The sequence below is a fragment of the Xiphophorus hellerii genome, chromosome 1, assembly GCF_003331165.1.
Source record: "Xiphophorus hellerii strain 12219 chromosome 1, Xiphophorus_hellerii-4.1, whole genome shotgun sequence".
Classification (NCBI taxonomy): Eukaryota; Metazoa; Chordata; class Actinopteri; order Cyprinodontiformes; family Poeciliidae; genus Xiphophorus; species Xiphophorus hellerii.
The window spans coordinates 13864186-13882674 of record NC_045672.1 but is presented as its reverse complement, the minus strand read 5'-3'; the positions used below and the strand labels follow the sequence as shown (position 1 = coordinate 13882674).

At 40.7% G+C, this 18489-nt stretch overlaps 1 protein-coding gene across 1 annotated transcript in view; it reads left to right on the top strand.

The window, feature by feature from the left end:
- Positions 1–18489, top strand: part of rerea (arginine-glutamic acid dipeptide (RE) repeats a) — a 97540-nt gene that overhangs the window by 52713 nt on the left and 26338 nt on the right. Inside the window, 4 exon segments of the mRNA XM_032572667.1 lie at positions 3781–3829; positions 6087–6211; positions 6917–7016; positions 8405–8503. Of these exon segments, the coding sequence (XP_032428558.1) occupies positions 3781–3829; positions 6087–6211; positions 6917–7016; positions 8405–8503 (373 nt within the window).

Genomic DNA, 18489 nt, shown 5'->3' with positions numbered 1-18489 from the left:
CTGTGCGTGCAGGCTGAGGTCACAGCACAAGCTCAGTGAGCACCTCTCCGTGGCAGGCAGGCGAATGCGTGCTTCTCCATTTTGAGCGCCTAGGAATAGGTGTGAGAAGGGGCGGGGGGAGTTCAATCCGGCGAGCGGCGCACACACACCACACCGTGTCACCACCCAGCCTCGGGGCTCCATGTCAGAAATGGACGACCTGTTCAGCCCCCGGAGGTAGGTCTGCGCTCCTCTTCTCCTCTCCGCTCCGCCGGGGTAATGGCTGCAGCGTCAGGGTCGGCTCGTCATATTTTCACGGGGCTGTCTGATTTGAGCCGGGATGTTTGCGAGCTGCCCGCATCGCTGTCATTGCGTCGGAGCGGCAGTGTTTGTGTCGGGGAGAAGAAAAGAGTGTCACCGCAGCTTTGCATTCCGTCTGCGCTGCCAGCAGCGGAGAAAATGCACCGCTGCATCTTAAATCCATGTCCAATATCGTCCCGATGAATGCGCGGTGTGTTTGCAGCGGGGCTTGCCTCGACAAACAAGCCGATAAATGTGCTCCCAGCTGGGTGATTGCAACGGAATGAGACAGGCTCCATTTTGCAGCTCCTGTTTACTACCCGGCTGACATGGCGTTTTAAAGCTCCGCTGAGGAGCAGTCAAAACTCAGCCGACTCTGCTTACCAATACTAATACGTTGAAGTTGGTCTGTCTTAGCTGGACTGCTGCAATTATGTCAGTGTGCCACAAGTCTGGCGCTCTGATTGGCTGAAATTGATGGAGTGGGAGGGGTTTTCCTTGATTACACACACGCTAAGTTGCCCTGACTGTCACGTTGTTTGGGTTTTATAAATAAGCCTATAATTGCTTGACAAGATTGTGTGCTAATGCTGACTTTAAGCTGAACTTGTGAGGAATAAAGGGACAGGTTTAACATTGTTTATTGCACTCGGCAACAGGCTTTTAGGGGATTATTGGGGTGAAACGTACATAAACACCATTAGTTGGTGCAGAAAATTAATTACAACTTTCCCTATATATATATATATATATATGATATGTCTTATTAACTTACAAAGTACTAGTTGTATTGCATTAATCAAACTGCTTATTTTAGTTTAGAGCTGCACCGATCACGTTTCTACTTTTGCTGATTTTCTTTCTGATGTTCTTTTTTTATTTCTTTTATTTTTTGCCCTGAGCATTGTAATGCATAAAAGAGAAAAATCTGCCGCATTCTGGATAGAGGTATTTGTTTTGAATGGCGCATAAAATTAAATTTAAACATTATCTCCATTAAACTTCATAGCTTATGTCCCTTACGTTTATATGATTGGCTGAAAAATTGTTGCTTTCAGTGCATCAAAAGGATTAGGAGAGGATTTGTTTTGTATCTGACCTGCTGATCAAATAAATAATTAGGTGCATCTCTATCTTTAAGGAAACTCCTCAGATCTTACTGCTGCAGTCTGCAGCATTAAAGCACGGTTTTCCTCAGACATACTGTTTTTGTCCTGGAGCATAGATCCTCGTTTGTCATCCTTACAACTTCCTGCCAAACATACTGTTGACCTGACCAACTGCACATCGTCAGAAACGCATTTGCACAACTTTGGTTGTCAAGAAATACAGGCCGTGTTAGTCTAGAGTATGCTTAGTTTATATTTTTACTCTGCAAACCCCAAAAAGATATAACTTAATGCTTGTATATATTGTTCTCTTAAATAAGTCCAAGCAAACGGGTTTCAAATTTATCCTCGCATACCATGTTTTAAAACATTCAGATGGGAATTTGCCAATTTTATCCTTTTTTGGCCAAGTTTCCTAAATACTGTTAGGAAACTGATTTTCTTTCTATTTATTCAAACCATAAAAATAAATAACTGCCACTATTTTAATTTATAAGTTAATCAACCACCTCCATGCTGTTTTTTTTTAAAACCAGATAAAGGTCTGGAGCATTTGCTGTGTTGCATAAGTAGGAGTAATTTTGTAATTTCTTTATTTTCTGATGGATTCAAATTATACCACCTTTACAAAAGAAGTTGCAGTTTTCTATTTTATGTGTTATAGTCCCTAAAAAATGACAGAAGTCAAAATGATTAGGTCAGATGTCAGAGAAACACAATAAGTGGGATAGTCCTAGAAAAGCCTGATGACGGCATACAAGAAATAAGTGTAAAAAACTCAATGACACTATTTTTATTTCAGATTAGTGAGAGTTAAAAAAATATTCTGACTGTAATTTGGAGGGTCATTAATTCACAGAAAACCAAAAAACATCTGTCAACCAGAAAAAAAACCTGCTTAGTGCTTCTCTGATGGTTTTCTGCGTCATTAGCTCTGAATATTTGAAAATAGAGAGATGCACCAATCAGGCTTTTCATTCTGATGCATAATTTTGGTTTTCTTTTAGTGGGGATTAACAGATTCTGATGCTGACCAATTTAGACGTTTCTGTTCTTTTTCTAAGGTCAGTACAGTTAACAGCTTTGAATCTTACAAAACGTGAACAGATTAGCCCAACTTGTGCATCAAAGCATATGCGCTTATCCTTTATTGAAGTTTCACTAAAAATTAAAATACTTCCTGTAGGTTGGTGTGTTTTATCGAGGAAAAAAAGGAGGTAAAAGAGTTTTTTTGACTTAATCGATTTAATAAATAGGAAAATAAAATTATTTGTTTGAGACCGATTGATCAGCAATTAGAGGCGACCAAGGTTAACGATCTCATATTCGAATAATTGGTGCACTTAAGGTAGTTTTATCTGCAATGTTCATCCTTCTTTTTTTTAAATGCTTATTTCATTGCATTACATTTGTTTTTTCATAACTGCTGCTAATGTTGTAAAATTAAACGGATCATTTCAACATTCTCTGGAGCGGCGGGCTGTTAAGGCGAGGGTCTCTCACTGCAGCTGAACGTATTTGTGCTTTTTTGTGCTGCGCTTGTATCTACGTCTGTGCCAGCACTCCTGTCAGCCATAGCTCACATTACACCTTTAATCACCCAGTCCTGACACAGAAACTGTGTAGGAGGAGACGTGTCGGGAAGGGGGAAAGCGAGCCCGAGTACCACAGGGTTTTGTGTGGATGCGAGGATCGTAAAGAGAACCAGAGGGTTTCGGCCTCTTGAGTTTCCTCCAGGTCCGGGTGATGGAGTGCAAGCTTCTCCGGGTGCAAATCACGCTGACAGATTCTGGGCCGCCTCGCATTCGCTTGTATGAAAATCAGAGCCGTTGCCTTGGCAACAGGGGGGGAAAGGCTTTTCAAAAGGAACATCTTGTCATTTTCTTTAATCCACTGCAGCTGGAGAATCCGAACACTATTATTAAACAGCAGTTTCTATGGCTACCAGCGTTTGTACCGGCAGCCGCTTCCAGAGGCTCCTCGCTCTGCACATCCACAGCCAGCTACTCCACATCCTCCCCTCCTCCTTCTGCTTTTTTTTATTGCTGCATCCATAATACGAGGCCTGCACATTTTCTCTGAGCAGCAGAGTCGAGAATATTCTCCTGAAATCTGTGTTTGCTCCTCAGAATAAAACACGGTGTACTTGTTGCACTTTTGGCACACTTATCTTTATCTTCTTTGTTGCAAGTTTCCTCCTTGTCATGAATTCATATTACCACTTTTTATCCTCCCCTTTAGCTTTAGGTATTTATAATTTCTACCTCAGTTTTGTCTTTTTGTATTTTTGTTGGGTTGTGCCAGCCTTAGTTAATTAGCAAAACATTTTACATGACATAAATGTCAGTGGATAAATATTTAGCTTCGATCTCCTCCGCTTGTCTCTTCCCAGGCGACTGAACAGCACACAGGGGGAAATCCGAGTGGGACCGAGTCACCAGGTAAGTCATTGCACAACACACATCAGCATGGAAATGAGATGCTGCCACTCACTGCACAGTTATCACGCTGAGAGGAGGCCACTCTTATCATTCATGTGGAAAATTCAGATCCAAACTGAATGTGATTGTTTGGTTTTTTTACCTTTTCGGAGGATGTGTAACAAACTGGCAACATTTACTAGTTAAGAGCAAAACAGCTCTGTCCTCTCTGAATAACTGTTCTTCTCAGCCTGGAAAGGTTTGGAGTTTGATCTCAAAAATATTAATTCATTTTACTTTATTCTCTATTTTTCTGCCTACAGTTTGTCCTTCCTTTTGTCTTTCCTTTTTTCTGTCCTTTCTCCCCTCCTCTCTGTTTTAAGTTCTTTCTTGCATCCTTTCTTCTGTCCTTCTTTTCTTCCTCATGTCCCTCGTAGTCTTTATTCTGTCTTCTCTTCCTTTTTTCATGTGCTCTTACTACTTTTTCTCTTTCTCTCCTTCCTTTCTTCTATTCTTCCTTTTTTGTGTCCTGCTTTAATTCTTTCTGTTCTTTATTGTTAGCTCTTGTTCTTCCTTTCATTTTTCTTTATTTCTTTCCTTCTTTGAGTTCTTCCTTTTTTCTTTGCATGTGTCCTACGTCCTTTCCTCCTCGTGTCCTACATGTCTTCTTTCCTTCTCTTTGATGTCCCTTCCTTTCCTGTTTCCTTCCTTATTTCTTTCCTTATCATTTAATCCCTCCTCCCTTTCTTCCAAGGCAACTTTATTTTTTTAGATTATGAAATGAAAGTAAAGGCCTGAGTACTCTGGAAAGTGGAGTCTCAATTTATCCATGAGACCCTAATTTTATAAATGTAAGGCTCCCATAATAGTTAATGTATAATTTGTAGGTAATGGGTGGAAAAAATGCATTTTTTCCCGACCATAGTATTTTTCTAATTTAGCTTTATTAATTAAATGCACAAGTATCTCATAGTGCTGTGAGACCTTCTTTACTTCAGCTCTTTCAGCATTTGTAAACATCACACAGTAAAAAATTTAATTCTTGCTTGGGCTAGTTATGAGTATCAAGGTATAGCAAACTCTCCGTTGTATTGTTGCTATGATTTAAAGTCCTTTTAATTTGTTGCTGGAGATTTTCTGGCCCTATAGAGCATTTCGGTGTAACCCCCCACCTGTTGCTGCTCACTTCAAGTCAGCTGCCTGAAAACAGATTGGCACACCTTTCCCCTGCTTAAGTATTGGTGCCAAAGCTCAAACAGCATCTCCCATTTCTGTTGTTAAGCTAATGTTATTTTAAGACGGGCATGTCTGTTTCTCCATCCAGGAGTAAACGGACCTGCCAGTTAATAGCAGTATGATATGCTTTTGTTGTTCTATAAAACTCAGAACAGCAAAAGGTTATAATATTCTGTCTAACTATCATTGGGGAAATTACCACTATTCTAAACTTTTGCTGAAGTTGATCAAAATCATCATAATAAATGAGCACCATCATTATAACTGCAATGATCTAAATACAATTTTAGTAACAAAAAGAGTAGTTTCTGGTCTTTCAAGTAGAAGCAGTTTGACAATGTTAAATATTTTTGTATTGATTCCATGATTGACATGAGAATGGCTGTTTCTTTTACTCAAACCATTTGTTGCCAAATGTTTACCAATAAGAATATTAGAGCATGTTGATCAGTATTGCTATGAACTGTTGCTGTGTAGTTGTAATTTAGCTTTATTTATATACACACATATGTACAAGTCAATATAAGTTCAATTACAGAAGCATTGTAAAAAGGATTATTCTGTAGATTGATTTCCAAACTCCTTGTTCATTAATTAGTTCCTGATTAAAACACTGTAGACAGGAACTAAAAATTAATTTCACCTTGTTTCCATAGTTTCAAAAAGCATTTGGTGCTTCAATGAAGCCAGTGTTTTCATGTAAAAAAAAAAATAAGAAAAAAAGTTAAATATCCCGTTTGAAATATCAGCAAGTTTTTAACACCACTGCCTCATTTGGAGGATTTATGCAAACTCATATCTTTGTTTTAACAGCAGAAGTTCAGAGTTGTTGTGTTTCGGTAATGACTTTCTCTGTTGTGATGTTGAATCGTTGTGACTCTAACTCGTCCCCACTGCCACCACTCAGGCTCAAAGTGAAAAGTTGATGACAAGGGGTTGTAAGCTGATATTTCTTTTCTTTTTTTTTTTCTTTTCCAAGCCTGTGTGTGCTATTTGTAGTGTGATACCATCTGTCTCTCTCCTTCTCTGTGGACCTAATTAGGCCAAGCTCCCAGAGCTGCAGCCTTTCCCCTCCCCTGGTGGCCAGGCCGTGACCGAGAATGAGGAGCTGGTCTGGATGCCAGGGGTCAACGACTGTGACCTTCTTATGTACCTCAGAGCTGCAAGGTGAGCGCCCCGAAACAGAAATCCATTCTAATGCACAAGTCTGGAGCATCTAAGCTTCTAGATCTAGCTCACTAAAGACATCCGCTGCGGGGTTTTAAGATGGATTAAAAGTGTCATTCCACGTCATCCTGCCATTGCAAAGCTGACATCTGAGAGCATTTGCATAATTTTATGTTAAAACATGTCTGCCTGACCTAAATATCCGTGAAAGTACAACATCTGTGATTTGTTATAGTTCATAATTGACATTGTAATGCCACTTATTGATGTTGGAGTTCATTAGTACGTCATCATGAGGGTGATGTAGCTTCACATGTTTCTGGTGTTGAACTGCAGTATATCCAGTTTGCCACCATCAAGACAAAGCTGTGAAGATGTCACTTACTACTTACATTTTTTTATTCGGTTCATCAAGTCTTCACAATATTAGGGAAGCATTCACTAACAGTATTTCAGTCATGATGATTGTGGTTAACAGGCATTTATGACACTTCTTTCTTATCTTCATGATTTAACCTCTACTCTTCCTAAACTTCAGCATCTACATCAAATAATGTCATCGAAGGCAGAAAGATTATTATGTACCAACACTACCTGTAATGTCATGTTAAAGAATTATAATTTTTTTTTTACTCAACCAAATTTTTTTTATATTATTGTTTGCTATTTTAATGTTAAAACTATGTATTATTTGTTTGTCTGTAGGAGCATGGCTGCCTTTGCAGGGATGTGTGACGGAGGATCGACAGAAGATGGCTGTCTAGCCGCCTCTCGAGACGACACTACCTTAAACGCACTTAACACTGTAAGTCGTCATGCAGCGGCAACTAAATGGTTGCACAATAAAAATCCCTTAGTTGCTGAAAGTGTTTTTGCAGTTTTAGCTACAGTTTTATCTGTGCAGTGAAGAGGCCTCTGAGACAGCGGACACGCTCCCCGTTTTCCTGTCTGTGAACCCAACCTCAGAACCTAACAATATATTGCGCATAATGAGAGATTTGTCCATCACATTGACAATGAATGCAGGGGAATCAAGCACAACAAAGAGATTAGAATCATCATAAACAGGGGATTTATATGCCGACTCTATAAACTAGAAAATTAGCATAGCGAACGGGTCATTGTCTCTTGACCTTCTGCTCTATTTGCAATTCCAATGAGTAATGCTTGTTTGTTCTCGGAGGGAGAGCTCTGGCGCTGCCTGTTTCACCCAATTGAATGTGACAGAGTGCTTAAAGCTCCACAGCTATCGCCTCTTTTCACTGTTGCTCCTCATCCCCAGACTGGTTTTCAGGTCTTGGCAGGCATTTCCTCTGATGCTGGAGGATTTGTACTGACAAGTCCAGTCACACCTAGATGTGGAATATTTTTTTTCTTCTTATCTTGCATATCAAGTTCGCATGTGATTTGGTTGCAGCTCAAAAATCCATCTGCAGGTTTCCTGGAACCTTGACACATTTTCGAGCCCTGCAATTACCATCTATTAGCTGGGTTTCCGTGACTAACAAAGTAGCGAATGCTTGTGAAGTGAAGAAACATGATACACACTTTTTAATTTTTTTTTTTAAACAAATAAAACTGAAAAGTATTGCGTACATTTGTAATCGGTTCTCCTTCACCCTGACACTCCTGAAATCCAGTGCAAATGATGTACTCAGGAGAACAGCTGTTAGGCTCATGGTAACTCTGGAGGAGCTGCAGAGATCCACAGCTCACTATAGGAAGACAACCGTCAAGTCCTGTTTGCATTTTGCCACAAGCCATGTAGGAGATGCAAAGGGTGCTTTGATCAAATAAAACCAGAATTGAACTTTTTGTTCTAAGTGCAAAACGGCATATTTTGTGCTAAAATAGCCTAGTCAAAGTCTAGGCGCAAAACCAGTCGAGAGGGACTATCTAACTTTAAAATGTTTGCAGAAAGTCTCCATCCAATCTGACCTGTTATGTGAAGAAGAAAGGGCAAAAATGTCCATCTGGCTCTACAAAGTTTTCTACAACTCAAAGAGGCTAATCGTTTTCAGATTTAGTAAAAAGACATCAATGCACCCTTTTGCTTCCACTTCAATTATGCACTATTTGAAATATTAATTGTAGTGTGACAACGTATAAAAGTATTTTTCTTTATTTTTGTGTATTTTGTTGCCTTGTTGATATAACTGTATGCTTTTTGTTTTTTGTGGTGTTTGTTTTCAGCTTCACGAGAGCAGCTACGATGCAGGCAAGGCTCTGCAGCGTCTGGTGAAGAAGCCGGTACCTAAACTGATAGAGAAGTGCTGGTCTGAGGATGAAGTGGTAAGAGAAGCTGTTTTTGTATTTTTAAAAAAAATGCAGATTCATCAGATGCCACTGTTTTCTTTATCTATCCACTAATAGTATCTTCAGGTCAGTGCAGCGTTTGTCTTTAGAGGGAGCTGTTGAGAGGTAACGGAGCTCTTGGCGCGGCCTCACGCGGCTTCAGTAAAAACGCTCTTTAGTTTTCCAGCCCCTCCGCTGCTTAAGAGCAGCTGCGTCCTGTTTATCACCCACAAAATAAATCTTTTTGCACGGAAGTCTGGAAAGGGAAAAGATTGGGGGCTGGTAATGTTAGCCTCCATTTGTATTTAGAAGTGAGTTTCACCGCAGCTGCCGGAGGGCTGGAATCAGAAAATGGCTGATCAAACACCACTTCATGGGTGGGAAGGGGGGAAATGAAAGCTCTGAATTACAGCATGTCAAACCGAATGAGCACTGCGGCTATGGCTTTCATGCGTTTTGACACACTGGGCTGCGTGTTTGTATACCCACTGCTTTTTAAAGATAACACCGCTGCCTGATCTGACTGTAGATCTCAGACGGCTCAGTCTCTAAGTTTATTCTTCTTTTAGGCAGTTCGTTCATTTTCCATTTTGGTGCGTTTTTGTTGAATTCAGATGTTTTCTTGTTGCATTTTTGTTCTCCCTCGCGTGCTCACAAATACTGGTAATGAGCACATATGTCTCAATCACACATGACTGGAACATTTTAGTAAAGCAGGAGCTTTTTGTTGGACCATAATCACATTATGGTCCAACAACATTAAATCACCTCTGCTGTTCTTTTGTGTGTTACTTATGAGTAACACCTGACACCTGGCTTTAAAAGCTGATGAAGGTGATCTGAGCAAGATGTCTTGGCCTCTAGTCAACATGGGAAAGACAGGGGGACAAGCCGTTCACTTATGGCAGATATGTCTATATTTATAACATGAGAAGAGAAAAAACAGCAGTTTAAAAAGTCTTATCCGTCCTGCCGTCACATGTATAAACTGGTGCAACAGCGTTGCGCAGACCAATCAGTCGACTGATTGGTTGGCCCTGATTTCTTTAATTTTGTGTGATCGGTCGATGCAGTCTTATCCACAGATCTTATCTACCTACTGCAAAGGTCTGAAGATCAGCCACTGTCCTGTTTTGCTCTTCCGTGACATAGGGCTGACTGACAGATCAAGTTTAAGTTTCTCATTTATATTTGAGAGCACTAGCTTGTGCAGGTAAAATATGTTTGTAGTATTATGGTTTTATTCAATGTTTCTTTTAAAATAAATTAAGATTGGAACATTGAAGGTGTATCGTGACCTCATGACACCTGAAGGGGTCAGCTGCAAAAAAAAAAAAAAAAGAGAAGGAAAAAGAATCGCAGATCGGGTTTTTTAAAGATCAGTGATCCACCAGAAAACTGCAAGCGGTGCATCCCTAGGATGGAGTTTTCAATTTACCCCTAAGATGTTTACCAAAACCTTAGGCTTTGGTCAGGTACGACTAAGATTGCACTTTCTGAGTTTAGCATTTATAAAAAAGGGTCAGTATGTCACATTTAAAGTGCGGTGAAAACCTGTAGCTCCTTGGAGTACTGCTTGGCATCATTACCTCTTTTTGCACATCTTAACTGGAGATTCTTATAATAATCATGGTGCTGTAATAATCTTTACAAAGTTGCCTGTAAGAAAAAAAAAATTCCTGATCCGATTTAAAATGCAGTGAACTTTTTTTTTTCCCACTTTCTGTTAATTATTCAGTGGAAGTAAGCCAGGAAACTTTTTTCCCCCCTTACTAAAAGATCAAACAGAGACGCACTGGAATAATAACGCTTCATTTCTGTGTGGATACACGTTGAATCACGCATGTCGAGACTTCTCTATTAATTCCTGTTTACGTATTCGTGTGTCTGCTCTGTTACGTAAGGGTAGCCGAGGACTCGTCAGTGTGTCCAGAGTATTTTGGTTCCCGTTCAGAGCCCGAGTGTGTTTGCGTCTGTTTCTGGAGGCACTCAGCCTGCTGTTGGCGCTCCACCTGCCTGCGGACGCAGTATCTCGACACCGACCCGTCGAGGACGAGGCTCGCAGTGATCTGATCACCACTTGACCCTTTTCAGCACCGCAGCCTTGAAGGACAGGTGTAAATGTAGCCCCAACCTTGACGCACCGACAGAAGCCAAGTTCTGCTGCTCTTCATTTATTTATCAAGCCTCGCTCTGCCTCTCCTCTGCTCCTTTCCCCCCTCCTCTCTGTCCTCCAGGACTGGCGTAATTATTTCTGCCTGTGCTTTTTCACCCCATCAGATGGTTTCAGATGTGAATAAAAGTGACAGCGGGGCCACTGAAATGACAGAATCAGCCTGTCTGCAGGGTCACTTGTCACCCTCCCTTCTTACGTCTTTTCCTTCTCCTAACCTACGTCTGCGAACTTGCCCTTTTCTGCAGTGTAGCGTTTCAACCTGGTCTAAACTCTGAATTCACTGTTAATGTATTTAATCTCACCGCACAAATAAAAATAGCTCATTTAAAAGTCCTTTTCAGACCTCTCCGCAGAGACAGACACCACTAGGAAGCACTTTATTGGTATCCTGGTTGGGAAGGAAACATTTTAGACAGTCGTCCCCTCAGCAGTTTGTTACTCTGATGTTAGTGGAGCACCTTTTGGCGAGCCGGAAACCCGTCACGTTGCCTTCTCACGGGTTCAGCGACGACTTGTAGATTACACCAGACAAAACTCTCATGCATTATAAAATAGGTAACATATAAAACTATGAATAATTCATCAGAAACATCAAGTCTGTAGCCTAACCCTCCTTGTTGCGTTTCTGCAGTGGGCTGTTAAAGTCAGAGTGTCGTTTTATTTAGCCACAGAGAAAGAGCAGACAATGTAATCTGTTGTTGTGGTTGGATGGAAGCTGCTTCTGATGGTCAGACATGAAGCCAGTCGTCTGTTTTTAAGACATTACCTCAGACCTCATCCTATTTATTATAGCCTGGGTTCATCTGCAGAACCCAACAAGTCCAACCCAGGAGCAGAGAGCACATTAAATAAAAGACAAACAGGTTGTCTCTGGTTATATGTTGCTATTACATCCTTGCAGCGATGTTGCAAAAAGGAAATGATATTTTACGTCCAAACAAAGTTCTACCTGCTCATCTGTGCTCAGTATGCATGAAACCACAGCTGGTTACCATGTCACTCTGCACAACTTCTGATTTTGTTTTTAGTCTTTAAAAGGAAAAGAACTGTAATGAAATCCATTTCAGTTCCAGTTTATAGCTAGCCTCAACCCATATTAGAGTGTAAGCATCACATAAAGTGGAAAATCCAGTTCTGCTGACATTTATTTTGTGATTAATAAAAACTTTAATCCTTAACAAATATTACTTTGAAAGGGATATATATATATATACTTAAAGCAGATTTTTCTCTAAACTTATGCATACAGATGTGACCAGTGTGAGAGTTCTTTGTTTTGCCATAGACACCCTACTTTTTTAATTGGTATAAAACATAAAAGGTTTTCACACCTTTTTTTTTTTTTTTTTTTTTTTACATTTACAGAATCAATAATAGCCATGCCCTCCATATGTCTCGTCTTTTAGTGAGAATAAGAACAACTGTTGAAAGAAGAACCATGAAAGTATCATTTAAGGTTTCCTAGAACCAGCTGCTCTGGTCCAGATGAGACCAAATGAAACTTTTTGACCTATATGCAAAGCAGGGAATGTGTTACAAAAAACTAACAATGCATTCAGGCCTGAACACAGCATCCTCATATTTAATGATGGTGGTAACTGCATCGTGCTCTGGGAATTTTTGTGTAGAAACTATTTATAAGAACTGCTTTGTACTAAACTGGTTAAAAACGCATCCCAAAACACTTGCAGCTGTAATTCTAGCTGAACAGAGTTCTGCAAGTTGATTCAGGGAAGCTGAATACAAATGATTTGTCTTTATATTATTTTTTCAAAACATTAATCCCACTCTCCTTTGTCCTTAAATCCCACTAAAGCACGTTGAAAGTTGTGATCAAAACTTGACACTAACACTGTCTGCAAGACACAAAGTATTTTCAAACCTAGTCTTTTTGCTCCTGGAAACCAACACGAGGCTCATCACCTGTGGCAGCCGTCTCTAGCACTTGTTACCAAGTGGTGCTAACCTTGCGTCGGACCAACAGGAGGTGCCATACAAACAATCAGAAGCAAGCGGCAGCAGCCGCAGTCTCGCTGTGTGCCACCGTGTCGGAGACACAGGCTGATCTATGACTGCTGCAGGGCAGGAGGTCTATTTCTCAGCCAGCTGCACTGTGCCGCGGCTTATCTCCGGCTGTGTCCGTGGTTGATGGATGACTGCACTGAGGTGCAGAGGTGGAGGGAGGAGGGTGGGTATTAAAAAGGAAAAAAAAAACAGAGAGGATGGACCAGCAGCCCCCCAGTGGTAGAAAACGAGCATTCACACAGCAGCAAAAACACACAGCATAAAACCTGTCTGGCATCTCTGTTCAGATCAGTGTATTCTATTGCATTCACAGTACAGTGCCAGCAAAGTTTTTTTTTTTTTTTTTTGGGTGTTTTGTAACTAAGTAGCGGGCAGGATGGGTGTGTACTGGAATTTCCTGTCACCTTTTGTGTCAGTACATGCTAGAGAAAAGCAGAGGTTGTTACTTCACTTTCCAAAGGTCGTGTTGTGAGGGCTGCCACATTTGTAATGGGGTAAATATAAACCGTTTACACTTGGTCTGCTGGACGAACCTTGGGTCTACAGAGAGCCATCTTTCTTTTAGACTCGTACTAAAAGGCCATTCCTCCCTAAACATCTGCACAGCTTTTTAAAGATCTAAACATAGATCTTTTTGTGTGTCTCTGCAAAGAGGATGTGGGTAGTAAAGTGTCTGTCAGTGTGGTTATTCCTGTTCAAGTGTGTTGTGATTTCCTCCCTTTTACACCGTGGCTAATCTTACTACAAGCTTGACGCTTGATGGAAGAAAGTGTTTTTTTCTCTTTATTTTTGGCTCTTTTACTGAGTGTCAGCCCTTTGGGTTTGCACACAGCAGGCTCGGTAAAGGTCATCTTTTAACAACAAGTCAAGTATAATGACTCCATATTGAGTGAATGTAGCTTTGTTTTTCGTCCGACGGCCCTGCGTCACTGTTTTCGGGGAATGACATTTAGTGGGAATTATGTTCCATGTGTGAGCCTGCCCTCTGTTTGTCGTCATCACGATACCATCTGTGTGCCTGTGTCTACATTATCTTAACCAGTTTTACAACTCCAAACAATCGGCCTTCGAGCAGGACATACGCTTACACAATGGGCCATTGAAATATTCCCCCTTTTTTTTCTGCTTTTCGTCCTCCTTTCATACGTCTCCTCTCAGGCCTCACAATGGTGCACTGTTCGGCTCTGAGGGGAAACTCGGGGAGGGTAAAAAGCGCCAGCTCTCTGGAACACGCTCAGAGAGAGAAGCCTGTTGTTTCTGCACAGCGGATGGCCATTTGGTAGCACTTCCACCCAGCTAAAACCCCCTCGCCTCCCACCCTCGTTTCTCCGTCTCTCGGAGCCCCTCCTCTGCCTTTGTTCCCTAGCAACCAAGGGCTGGAGCAGTCGGAGCAGGGGCAGAACGATTCAGGGAGCAGATTGGCGGATGATTTATTAGCTGGGCTGGAGAGCAGTGAGCCTAGGCAGCTGAAATGGAGCCTTAAACTGGAGCCGACATGTAGAGAGGAGGGAGGGAGCCAGCAAGAAAAAGAAAACTGAAGGGAGGCGGGAGGGGGGAGCACGCATGAAGCCCAGCTATTAAGATATGATTGGTTCAACTGGGTAAAAAGTACAGTTATGGGACATAATTAAGATGACCTGATTAGGTCAGACTACATGAGCAGGTCTAATTGATTTTCAGTATAAAAGCTTCACTGGCTCGTGTAAAGATGTATTGAAAGAGACATGGAAATGTCTAATCCTTGCACAAAAAAAAAAAAAAAAAAAATCTAATAATATTTTAAGGTTTTGTGTGTCGTCTCCACTCATGACCTGAATGTTTTGCTTAACACCAAATCAGATTACCTAGAATGAAACGATCTGTTTTTAGCAATATCTTTTAAAAATTTTACAATACACACTTTTTATTTTTGCAAATCAAGTTAAGGTTTCACATACCACAACTGTTTTTCCAAGGCTTTGTAATATTTGTAGAATAGTCCAGTGCAGCGTGGGCGGTTCTAGATAGGAATAACAGGGGCCAGGACCCCCGTAGAATTGGGCCCGTTACCTGTACTGAAGAAATAAAGCTAAATCAAGTTCTTATGGTCTCTTATGGGACATAAATTGTAACTATTTGGTCCCTTGGAAAAGTTAATTTTTTACAGCCACAGTTTTACTGTGATGCACTTTTTGCTTCAGCCATTTTAAGATAAAGTCACCGTTTTTGTTGGCTAGATCAGGTATTTATAACCTGCAGTTCTGGAGACAGAAGTAGCTCTTAGACTTAATATATTAAACAATGAACTATTACCCTGGTTTTGTTTCATTTGTGAAATTTGGTGTAAAACTGCCACTGTAGTTACAGTTTAATTAGTCCAAATATAGCATTTTTCATTCTTTCCTGATTTTGAGGCCCAAATGTCAGAAACGCATAGAACCACTTGTTGTTTTTTTTGTTGTTTTTGTTTTTTTAAGTGTTTTTAGTGTCGACAAATGCAGTTCATATTTTTTCAAAGCAAACTAAATGTTGGCATAGAAATGATCAAATGCAGTCTTGGCTTATTAAAAATATATCTCAAACAGCTCTTTCCATTTGGGCTTGTCAGGAGCTATAAACCAGGTGTTAAAGTCACCTGGTTTGTAACTAGTGGTTTAGTAGTCAAGGTACTCTCGCTATCACTGGTTTAGATTTTTAGCTACAGATGATAATTTGCAATCTAGGCTCATTAAAGAAATAAAGTGACCCCTTATTTTATCATTGATGGAAGGCTATAAATTAGATGTGAAATTTAATATTTCTAACTAAAACCAGTCAGTGTATCCTCAGGGCTTGAACAGTCTGAAGTATTTTACGTTGTGAAGTAGAGATGATGAATTGCAACCTAGACTAAATAAAAGCAGAAGCCCTTTATTTAAGTACTGAAAGGAAGTGACAAAATAGATACCAATAGGGTGGTTAGTGACTAACATTTAGTAATGTGTAGTGTTCTTAGTATGTAATTTAGCAGCAACAGAAGGCCTATAAGCAATAGCCTCACACTGTTTGATCACTGTAAGTATTTTACATTTTGATATACAGATAGTTACTATCTAGACGGATTTTTAAGGTATGTGAAATGGCATCATATTTTATCACCAGTAGAAAGCTACTAAGCAGATGCTAACATTAGCATCAGTAGTGGCTAGCTCCTAGCTCTTAGCAAGTTGTAGTTTATGTGTTTGTGTTGACATCAGGTGTGTCCAAATTCAGAGCCTTCATCATTTGAGGAACTCGGCAGCTGATCAGCGTCAATCTTAAAACCGCTGCATAGTTGTGACATAATTGACTTTAAAAGCGCCCTAATAGGATCAAAGGTTTCCTATGCTCACTAAAAAACAATGAATTTAACCCTTTAGTTTACTATGAATAATAAGCAATGAAACAAATGCTAACATATTCATCGTTGGCGGCTAACACCTAACCAGTCACAGTTTTCCAGTGTTTGTTAATTTTTATGTAGAAATGATTAAGTGCAGTCTAGGCCTATTAGGAAACAGAAATAGTTTGTTAGCTTTGGGAAGCTAAAAACAGATGCTAACTTTGGTGTCGCTAGTGGCTAACGGTTAGCTTGTTGAGGTTTTCCTGACGTACTTGCAGTCGATCGGTTCACCCCGTTTCTTTTTAACTTGTGTTTAGTGTTTTCAGTCAGCCCGATTGTTTTTTTTTTGTTGTTGTTATTGAATTCAATAGGTCTGTCTATTAGCAGATAGGGGAAATGTAAGAACTACTTTCTATCTTAAATATAGATAAAACTTTGCAAGGTGGTGTGGTCAGAAAATGCTGCGGCATTTTAATCTTAATTATAAAGCGAGTGTTTAAATATTTTAGGCTTTATTATCACAAATTCTTTAGTATTGATCCTCTGGATCTCTCTTTGTTGTGACTGGGTGGAGTTAGTGACGATCCAAATGGTAATCTGCACTTTGACCTCTCAAGTGGCTGGAGACGCTTTGTTACAGATTGCTCCATCTACTGGCTGATCAACTCCTCTATCATCAGGGTGATAAATGGAAATTACCTGATGTCCCAGGGGACTGATGTGACAGGCCTTTTTTGTTTTAGATGTCAGCAGAACACGTGTTGCTTCTAATCAGTCCTTTTAGCGTTTGATTGTTTAGACTGGTGTAGTTTTTGTTGAGTAGTAATTTAGTTACACCCTAACACTGAGAGCGTGTTTGTGCTAATATCTGACTTCAAATGCAAGAGTTTTGCACCTCCTGGTTACACTGAGCTCTTCTCCTGTGCATGTCTGTATTTTCACCCCCCTGGGAAACGGTTGTGTTTTGCAGCTGGCTGTTTTTACTTCAGTAAATTTGGCCTTTGTTCCACACCAAAGCTGGATATGTAAACAATCTGCGGTTACATAACTCACTGTGCTGGAAAGTGAACTTCATTAGAGGCTCCGTGTCTGGTTTTACTTCCCACTCATTTTCCCTTCCATCATGTCCAGAAGCTTTTTCCTCCCAAATTGTGTCAGCCTTGCCTGCTTTTCCTCCCCTCTCAGGCTCGCAGCTAGTTTTACCTCCGTGTATGCTCACCCTAAGCTGTAAATCCATTTAAAGGAGCGGCGTAGGTTCCTGTTAAAGAGGCAGTTTTATTGATTTGTTGTTAGCAGACAGTTGTCTGTGTTTTCTCTGGTGGGTAAAGATCATGCGCCTGCTGATTTAGATGGGGCAGAAACGAGCTGAAATGAGCGCTGCGCCCACCAAGAGTCCACTTCAGGTTTTCCAGCCTGCCGCAAACCAGAGGCTCTCTTGCAGAAAGATCACATGTAAAGCCTTCCCCTTTGTAGTGGAGGAGCACAGAGTGACAAGCTATTTCTTTCTTGTTAAGAAAAAGAATCGCCGTGCAGTCGGAGACCTTGTGGATTTGTCCCCTGATTTATTTGTTTTCCCCTTCTTTTACCTGCGGCTGGACGCGGAGGTTCGTGTGGCGCTCCCTGTGGACTTTTCCCCGCTTTTTGCCGGAGTTGCTTGGTCGGAAACGGTTGGCTGAGATCACTGAAGAACGGGGCTTGCCTCTGGAGCAAGAAAGTAAATCTGTTGGTCGTCTGCTTCGCTGGTTGTGAATGTTTTTCGGCCACCGTTTTTCATGGCTCGCAGTCTGTGGCTCTTAAAGGAGAACGAATGCGTTTTAGGTAGTTTGGATTTCTGGTTTTGCTTCTGCTCTCGGTGAAGTGAGGCGGCATGTTCACGTTTGCTTTTTTTTTCTTTTCTTCATTATTTCACATTAGAGCCGATGTCATGAAGTGGCAACCGCTGTGTTGGTAACTTGATTTCTTCTGACTCCGACCGGATTATTTGTGTTGATTCTAAAGATTCTAAAATTAGTGACGTTTTCTTGATTTGTCAACTCCCAAGTTCAGGTTTTGACATTGAACTTTCCCTTTTGAGATTAACAGCCACGCACATTGTGAATGTTTCTATATCCAGCAGTGTTTGGATAACTGTGTTTTCACAGCACATGAAACGACTAGATTAATCTCAGAGTCTCTCCCTGCCTTACTAGTCATTTCCTCTCTCGTTTTTTGCCCTGACATGGCTGTGTTTGCTCCGGAGTTTAAACGGAGCGACGGAGGTTTCTCAAACACACATCAAACCTCTGCGACCACAGACCAGAGAAACGAAAAACCTTCTTTTTTTTTTCTTCCTTGTTGTTGTGGTACTCAGCAGTAACTTCTTGCAGCCGCAGTTTAGCTGACTTCACATATACTAACTTGTATTTTTTTCTCTCTCTCTTTCTTTCTTCCTCTGTGAAAAAT